This window comes from Suricata suricatta, chromosome 1, assembly GCF_006229205.1.
Source record: "Suricata suricatta isolate VVHF042 chromosome 1, meerkat_22Aug2017_6uvM2_HiC, whole genome shotgun sequence".
Taxonomy (NCBI): domain Eukaryota; kingdom Metazoa; phylum Chordata; class Mammalia; order Carnivora; family Herpestidae; genus Suricata; species Suricata suricatta.
Genome location: NC_043700.1, coordinates 6,044,190 through 6,052,791, shown reverse-complemented (window position 1 = coordinate 6,052,791; position 8,602 = coordinate 6,044,190). Strand labels below are relative to the sequence as shown.

General features: G+C 42.5%; 1 protein-coding gene across 1 annotated transcript in view; it reads right to left on the bottom strand.

Annotated features, from left to right (window-relative positions):
• Positions 1–8,602, bottom strand: part of AGPAT5 (1-acylglycerol-3-phosphate O-acyltransferase 5) — a 51,121-nt gene that overhangs the window by 22,216 nt on the left and 20,303 nt on the right. The window contains exon 4 of the mRNA XM_029933807.1: positions 7,873–7,962. Coding sequence (XP_029789667.1) covers positions 7,873–7,962 — 90 coding nt within the window. The remainder of the gene's footprint in view (positions 1–7,872; positions 7,963–8,602) is intronic.

The window sequence follows — 8,602 nt, the reverse complement described above, 5'->3', positions numbered from 1 at the left end:
ATCAAGATAAAAAGCTTCTGCACTGCAAAGGAAACCATCAAGAAAACTAATAGGCAACTAACAGAATGGGAAAAGATAGTTGCAAATGACATATCAGATAAAGGGCTGGTATCCAAAATCTACAAGGAACTCACCAAACTTCACACCCACAAAACAAATAATCCAGTGAAGAAATGGGCAGAAGACATAAACAGACACTTCTCCAAAGAGGACATCCAGATGGCCTGCAGGCACATGAAACGATGCTCAACATCACTCATCATCAGGGAAACACAAATCAAAACCACACTGAGATACCGCCTCACGCCAGTCAGAGTGGCTAAAATGAACAAATTAAGAGACTATAGATGCTGGTGAGGGTGTGGAGAAAGGGGCACCCTCCTACACTGTTGGTGGGAATGTAAACTGGTGTAGCTACTCTGGAAAACAGTGTGGAGGTTCCTCAAAAAGCTATCCATAGAACTCCCTTATCACCCAGCAATAGCACTGCTAGGGATTTACCCAAGGGATACAGAAGTGCTGATGCATAGGAGCACATGTACCCCAGTGTTCATAGCAGCACTGTCAACAATAGCCAAAACATGGAAAAAGCCTAAGTGTCCATCACCTGATGAATGGATCAAGAAGATGTGGTATGTATATATATATATGTGTGTGTGTGTGTGTGTGTATGTATATGTATATGTATGTATGTATACATACAATGGAGTACTACATGGCAATGAGGAAGAATGAAATCTGGCCATTTGTAGGAAAGTGGATGGACCTCGAGGGTGTCATGCGAAGCGAAGTAAGCCACGCAGAGAAAGACAGAAACCATATGTTTGCACTCATAGGTCTAACAGGAGAACAGGAGAGACCTAATGGAGGACCAGGGGGAGGGGAAGAGGGAAAGAGTTGGGGAGAGAGAGGGACGCAAAACTTGAGACTATTAAATACTGAAAACGAACTGAGGGTTGAAGGGGAAGGGGGAGGGGGGAAAAGAGGTGGTGGTGATGGCGGAGGACATTTTTGGGGAAGAGCTCTGGGTGTTGTATGGAAACCAATTTGACAATAAACTATTTAAAAAAATCAACCATATGTTTACATGCTATGAGCATGTAATAAAAATTTTAAATGCCATCTACAATAGCATCAAAAAATAAGAAATTAGGAATTTATTTTGGCAAATGTGGATAACTTTTGCAAAACGTGTGTAAACTGTATGCTCCAAAACTATGAAGCCTGCTGAGGGACATTAAAGACCTAACCAAAGACTGTTGTTGGATCCAAAGATTCAATACTGTTGTGACACCATCTCTTTCCAGATGGATCTGCAGACTCAGTGCAATCCAAGTAAAAGCCCCAGCAAGCTTTCACGCAGAAACTGACAAGCTGATTTGAGAATTTATACAGAAATAGAAAGGACCTAAAACAGCCAAGCACCTGTGAAAAACAACAAATTTAGAAGACTTAACTACACCAGATTTTGAAACTTCTCATGTAAGAGTCATCAAGATGTGCAGCACAGGCATGGGGATACACACTTAGATCAGTGCAACAGAATAAAGTGTTCACAAACAGACCCCGATACACGAAATCAATTTATTTCGAACAATAGGGGAAAGAAAAACCTTCTCAATACATGGTGATGGATATCCATATTTAGACACAAGAAACTTGACCTTACACCAGATACAAAAGTCCTCGAAATAGGCCACAGACCTAAATGCACACGGAAAGCATAAGCTTTCTAAAAGAAAACAAAGCAAAAAATCTTAGTATCATTGAGTTTGGCAAACCCTTCAAAAATAGGACAGAAAAAGCAAAAATTTTAGGAGAGAAAATCAATAAACTGCACTTAGGCAAAAATCTTAAAACTGTTTTTTTAAGACTGTTATGATAAGAAAAGGTTAAGCCACAGACGTAAATTCTCAGCAGGTACATTTTAAGGGCCCCAAACCAGCCATTGCTCCATGAAGTGGGTGATCTTCTATAGGAAATCCTGTCTACAGACACCGTAACAGACAACGCGTACAGAACACCAAGTCTAGATGCTCGGCTTCACACCCCTGACTCCACTCGCAGGCCCTGAGCCCCGGGATGAACTCCGTATCCCCTCGGGGCCGTAAGCTTCCTTGTCCACATGATGAAGTGACAGTGGTACCTACACCTCACACGGGTACTGTAATGACAGAAGGTGAGAATCTGTGCAATCTACGGAACACTGTGCTTCGTGCAAAATAACAGTGCAATCTGCTGCTGTTAGAATTAAAGGGGAGATGACAGCGAGAGGATGCAAGTGGCTCGAGGAAGGGCCCATGACATCCGGAGCAGCTGGGAGGGTGCCCCCAGACCCAGCTCCACACGCCTCATCCTCGAGGACACCTGCCCCGAGAGGCCCAGAGACCAAGGCAGTCCTGGCTTTCCAACATGAGCTGAGCGTGGCGCATGGCAGAGACGGAGAGTCACCAAGTCAAGTCAAACTCTCTTCCTCCTTCCGCGGTCCGCACGCGGTAACATCCTCACCGCTGCGTTCACACTGCTAACAAAACGGCAGCTGTCCCCTTCAGTTCCCGTGGAAATGGAGAAGGTGGCAAGAGAGGGCAGGAAAGACTAAACACGGAGCATCCGGGAAGAGAAAAATGACGACAGGGCAGTGTGACATCTCCAGACCCACTTCTCAGGTAAGGGAAATCCCTGCTCAAGGACATGGAAGCTCCCAGGATGACAGAACTGACAGTTTCAAACAAACCAAATTACATAGATTATTGCCAAGTGCATAAAATCTCCTATTCTGCTAAATTTTCATTTGGAAGGAACCAGAGATCCTGTTTTCTTTAGTGGGGACTTACTTTGCATACAAGATCTATACCCAAGACATGATGTACCCTTCAAAGCATCTAATGGAAATCAGCAAGCAATTTCATATTACAATCCCAATCAAAAGGAAAAGAGCTATTTAAGAGTCCTAAATACACTCCTATTCAACCAGTTATAGAACTGATGACTTTCTGTTAAAAATACCCTTTTCTCCATGCACTGGATGAGTTAATTTACTTTTATTTATTTTTTTAAATTTATTTTTGAGAGACAGAGACAGCGTGAGCAGGGGAGGGTCAGAGAGAGAGGGAGATACAGAATCCAAAGACAGGCTCTGAGCTAGCTGTCAGCACAGAGCCCGACACGGGACTTGAACCCACGAACCGTGAGATCATGACCTGAGCCGAAGCCGGACACTTAACCAACTGAGCCACCCAGGTCCCCAAGTTAGTTTACTTTTAATTGAGTTTCAGTTTCATTCCCAAATGAGGACTCAAGATAGCTGTGAGTGTAAAAGGAAACAGGTGAACACATCAAGCACTGTGTGGCAGGCTCTTCATACTGTTTCCTTCCCCTCTGGTTTTAAATTCTATCTAGTTCACTAAAGGGTTTCAGAGCGGGCACATTTATATGGAAATAATAGCTCAGAACCTCAAGAAACTTTGATTAGCTAGACATCTTTTAATTACTTCTTTCTCTTTCAATAAAAAGCCATTTCATATTGAGATGCACAGAATATAAACAAGATCTTTCATCTCTCCTTTCCTCTCCCGAAATTAATGCAGTCTAGCAAACCAAAACTTAAAAAAAAGCTTTTTCTATACTAAAACCCAGACACATTCAACTCGTTACATTTACAGGGGGGAAAAATGCAAAACAAGTGTCAGGATACAAAGTGACAGTCTCTCCAAGAGATTATTATTAAGCCTGCAAGTGCTACGACATGAATGATCAGAAAACAGAAACCACAAAGTCACAGGCATGAACGTGGCAGGCCGAATAATGTCCCCTCCCCCCAAACGCCCACATTTTTGCCCTCAGAATCTGTGGACCTTATGAAACATGGCTGACCCTGGGCTCCATGGTAATTGGATTAGCCTAGAGCGTCCTTTGCCCTGGGTAATCAGGAGCGCTCTTCAACAGGAAAGAGGGAAGCAGAAGAGTCAGAACCAGGAGGACAGAAAAAGACCAGCCACGTTGGCTCTGAAGACAGAAAGGAGCCATGAGGTAAGGAATGAGGGCAAACTCTAGAACCTGAAGAAGGCAAGAATATGGATTTTCCCTTAGAGTCTCCAGAAAGGACCTTGGCTCCAAAGACACTGTGATTTTAGTTCACTGAGATCCAGTTTGCACTGCTCATCCCCGGAATGGTCATAATGTTGTTACTTCTTCGTAGCTTTTTTGGGGTATAATTGACAATAAAAATAGTATACATTTAAGGTATACAATGTGATGTTTCAATACACATAGACACTGTGAAGTGATTGCCACAAAGTAACTAAGATATCTACCACCTGGGATAGTTACCGTATTTGTTGTGTGCGGTAAGAACCCTTAAAATCTGCTCTTTTAACAAATTTCAGGTACACAATACAGCATTACTATGGTCACGGGCTGTACACTATGTGTCCAGAATTTACTCCTCTTAGAACTGAAAGTATGTACCCTTCAACCAACATGCCCCCATTCCCAACCCCCAAGCCCTGGGGAAACTGCTGTTCTATGATTCAACTTTTTACAATTCCACATGTAGTGAGACCATACAACATTTGTCATTCTGTGTTATTTCACGTAGTTTCATGCCCTCAAGGTTTATTCATGTCAAAGTGACAGGATTTCCTTCTTTTTTATCACTGAAAAATGTCCCATTGTGTATACATACTATATATATTTTATTCACTCATTCGTTGATGGACAGTTAGGTGGTTTCCATACCTGGGTGACTGTAAATAATGCTGTGAACATGAGAGCAGAAAATGTCTCCTCCGGATATATACCCAGAAGTGGAACTGCTACATATGATTATTTCTATTTAGAACGTTTGAGGAAGCTCCATTCTGGTTTTCATAATGGCTGTTCCAATGTACAGCCCCACCAGCGATGTCTAAGAATTCTCTTTTCTCTACATCCTCTCCAACCCTGATCTCCAGACTGGAGGGAGCAGTCACGCTAACGGGTGTGAGGTGTTAATGTCTGTGTGCTGTGACGGCATCTCCCTGACGATGAGTGAGGTGAAACACCTTTGCATACACCTGTTGGCCATTCATCTTTGGATGAACGTTTATTCAAGTCCTTCACCCATGTTTTTCACTGGGTTACTGGCTTTTGTTGCTAGTGAATTACAGGTTAACTTTGGAAATTAACATCATATACGTGGTTTGCAAGTATTTTCTCCCATTCTGTAGGTTTCTTCATTTTGTGAATGACTTCCTTGCTGCACAGAAATGGCTTAGTCTGGTGTGGTCCTCTGTGTGTAGTTTTGCCACCGCTGCCACAGCCAGCCTTTGTGCGATCTGAGCCAGCGGGATTGTGGTCACTGTTACAGCAACAATAGGAAACTAATACAATAGGGATCACTTTCAAATCTGTTACTTAATCCGAGGTATCAAACTAAGTAATTATGAACAGACTGAACGTATCAGGAAAACAAGCTTAGGAAAGTTAAGTGACCTGTGCAAAGTCTAAACCGCAGACCTGAGATTACACAAATGTGATTTCAAAGCCAACACTATTATCCCAGAGGCTGTTGCCTCCCTTTTAATAAGAAACTTGAGTAAAAGCTGGAAAAGCAGGGGCACCCGGGGGCTCAGTCAGTTGAGCATCTGACTCTTGATTTCAGCTCGGGTCATGATCTCTCGGTTCATGGGTTCGAGCCCCGCATCAGGCTCTGCACTGACACTGTCGAGCCTGCTTGTGAGTCACACTCTCCCTGTTTCTGCCCCTCTCCAACTTGCACTGTCTCTCAAAATAAATACATTTTAAAAAATACTTTAAGAAAGTTTGAAAAACAATAACAAAGTGTGCAACTCTGTATTTGTGCTATAAATTGCACTAGCTCAAATGTTTACTCTGTAACTTCTAGAGATGAAGTAGTGATTTGTATAAATGTTTCATCTACACCCACAACTGATAAGTACCTTGTGAATATATATATGTATATATATCAGCTATAATTACTAAGTAGATGTACTTCTTAGTAATTAATAATACAGATATATTTTTTGGAAACAAAATTCTGCAGTCTCTCAAGTAATACAAATACTGAATGATAAAAGCTGATTTAATCAGGAAATTGATTCCAATGAGGAGTATCTACCATATGAAAGTAGACTTGAGGGGCACCTGAGCGGCTCAGTCAGTTAAGCGTCCAACTTCAGCTCAGGTCATGATCTCGCAGTTTGTAGGTTCAAGCCCTGCATCAGGCTCTGTGCTGACAGCTCAGAGCCTGTGTCTCTGTGTCTCACTCTCTCCCTGACCCTCCCCTGCTCACACTGTCTCTCTCTCAAAAATAAATAAAACATTAAAAAAATTAAAAAAGAAAGAAAGTAGACTTGAGAAATATATTCTACTGTGTCAGTTACTTTACTTCCAGAAACAAAAGATTAAGTAACACAAAAGCTGAAAATATCTGTTTCACAGAACTTCAATATGAAAAGGTGAAGCAACCGTACAGATTCTAAGGATCCACACCTTGGACCCATAGCGGCCTCAAAGCGAAGGCCACTCCCATCACTGCCTGTCTACCGTTCAACCTGGTTGCATGAACATCAACAAGCTGACTGTTGCCCTTGAAACACAGAAAGATTCCCAAAGGAAAACACTAGGTTATGTGAACAAGACTTCCTGTCGAAAATTTAAAAAGCTGGATATACCATTTTAAAACCACCAAAGAGGTAACAAGATAGTAAGACCAAAACGAACACAAGCTCAGTAAAGCAAAAGTAACTGTATCACGTACTTATGCTTTAACAGATTGAAAAGTGAGGGGAACAAAAATCAAAGCCCATGGACCTTCTACTAAGAGTGAGAAGAAGTGAGGATACTCTGGGCAAAAATAAACCAGAGGACAAAATTAGTCTCACATGGATTTGCAACCTTGGTCCAGTTAACCTCAAGTGCAGAACTGGTTCCGGTGGGCTCAGACTAGAGAAGCCTTAAGGGGCCCAGCTAAAACAAATGCAAGTATTCTCTGGAGGAAGGCCCTTTCTAAGCTTTGAGCTGATTTGTACAAATAATTTTCCAAATACAATGAGCAACAAATAAAGATAACTAAGCACACAGGGGAAGAAAGTACCATGAGCAGGAACTGACAAAACGAGGCTTCACGTACTGAGATCACTAAATACACTTACTCAGTACAGCTTTTAAATGATGCCTTCAATGTTTAAAGAAATAAAGTTTGAAGATTAAAACAAAAAGAGCGGATTTGACAATAACTATACAGTACAGCACACCACGAGAAGTACAACCAACTGAAAACACAGGTGTTAACCGGATTCGTGGTGCAGTGGACTAATCGGGGGAAAACCGGAGAAACCCTAGTCTGCAGGAAAGCGGGGCTGTCCGCACGGGTGTGACGCACACAAGGTCCACAGAGGACCCAGGCGGCCGGAGGGAGAGGTGGGGCGACTCTCTCAAGGGTAAGTCAAGGCTGGCATTTTAAATAATTTTTTGAACAGAAAGTGAATATACATATTGCCCATCTCTTCTGTTTATGGAGATCTATAAACAACATGTCAAATATACCACACTGCTCAGAGGAGAGAGAGGAACACCGTCATCCTCTTGCCTTCCGCCCCAGGAACCGCCCCCTCCCCCCGCCCCGTGCGCTCCGCCCTCTGAGCCCCCCGCACCGAGGGCCCCCGGCAAGCACTGGCTCGTCCACCGCCTCTTCCTCACGGCCCCCAAGAACTGCTCATCTATGTTCAGAGGCTTTTGATTGCCTGAACAAAGCTCAGTTATTTACTACTCACAGAATAATACATTTTCAAAATGGTTCTTAAATTCTAACGTAGTTCTTAAATTAAAAACTGGAATCGATAAGGAAAAGAAAAACGAGCAGTATCTTACTGGAGTCTGTGCGTCCATGTACCTCTGCAGCTTCTTTCTCATTTCCTTTTCGTCGAACTTGGCACTGCGCTTCACGTAGACCCCTCCGTGCTGCCACATGGGAAAAACGGGGCGGTGGTATTTACTATTAAAATATCCAATGGCCCATCATCCGAAAGGCAACTTTACTCACCAGAAGTAAAGAATAAAATTACATGTAGGAATTAAACTATTCCTAATATGCTGAAACATTACCATCTAATGAACATGTAGTTGAAAATTCCTCTAGGTTCCAACATAGTTGAAATACAAACTGCATGCTACACAGTACTAGGAAATACAGTAACATACAGAGTTTGTTGACAGTTAAAACAAAAATACTTTTTCAAAACTACATTTTTTAAAATAAACTCGATCAGTAACATAGTTCTTAGCTTTCAATTTTTCCAATGGTGCACAATCACTAAAATGTCCATAAAATGTCAATAGTCATGATCTTTAGGGATTTTTTTTTTTATAAATGTTCATTTATCTTTGAGAGAGACAGAGAGACAGAGAGACAGACAGAGTGCAAGCCGGGGAGGAGCAGAGAGAGAGGGAGACACAGCATCTGAGGTAGGCTGCAGGCTCCGAGCTGTCAGCACAGAGCCTGATGTGGGGCTCGAACCCACGAACGTGAGATCTGACCTGAGCTGAAGCCGAATGCTTAACTGAATGAGCCACTCAGGCGCTCCGAAACACACATTTTTGA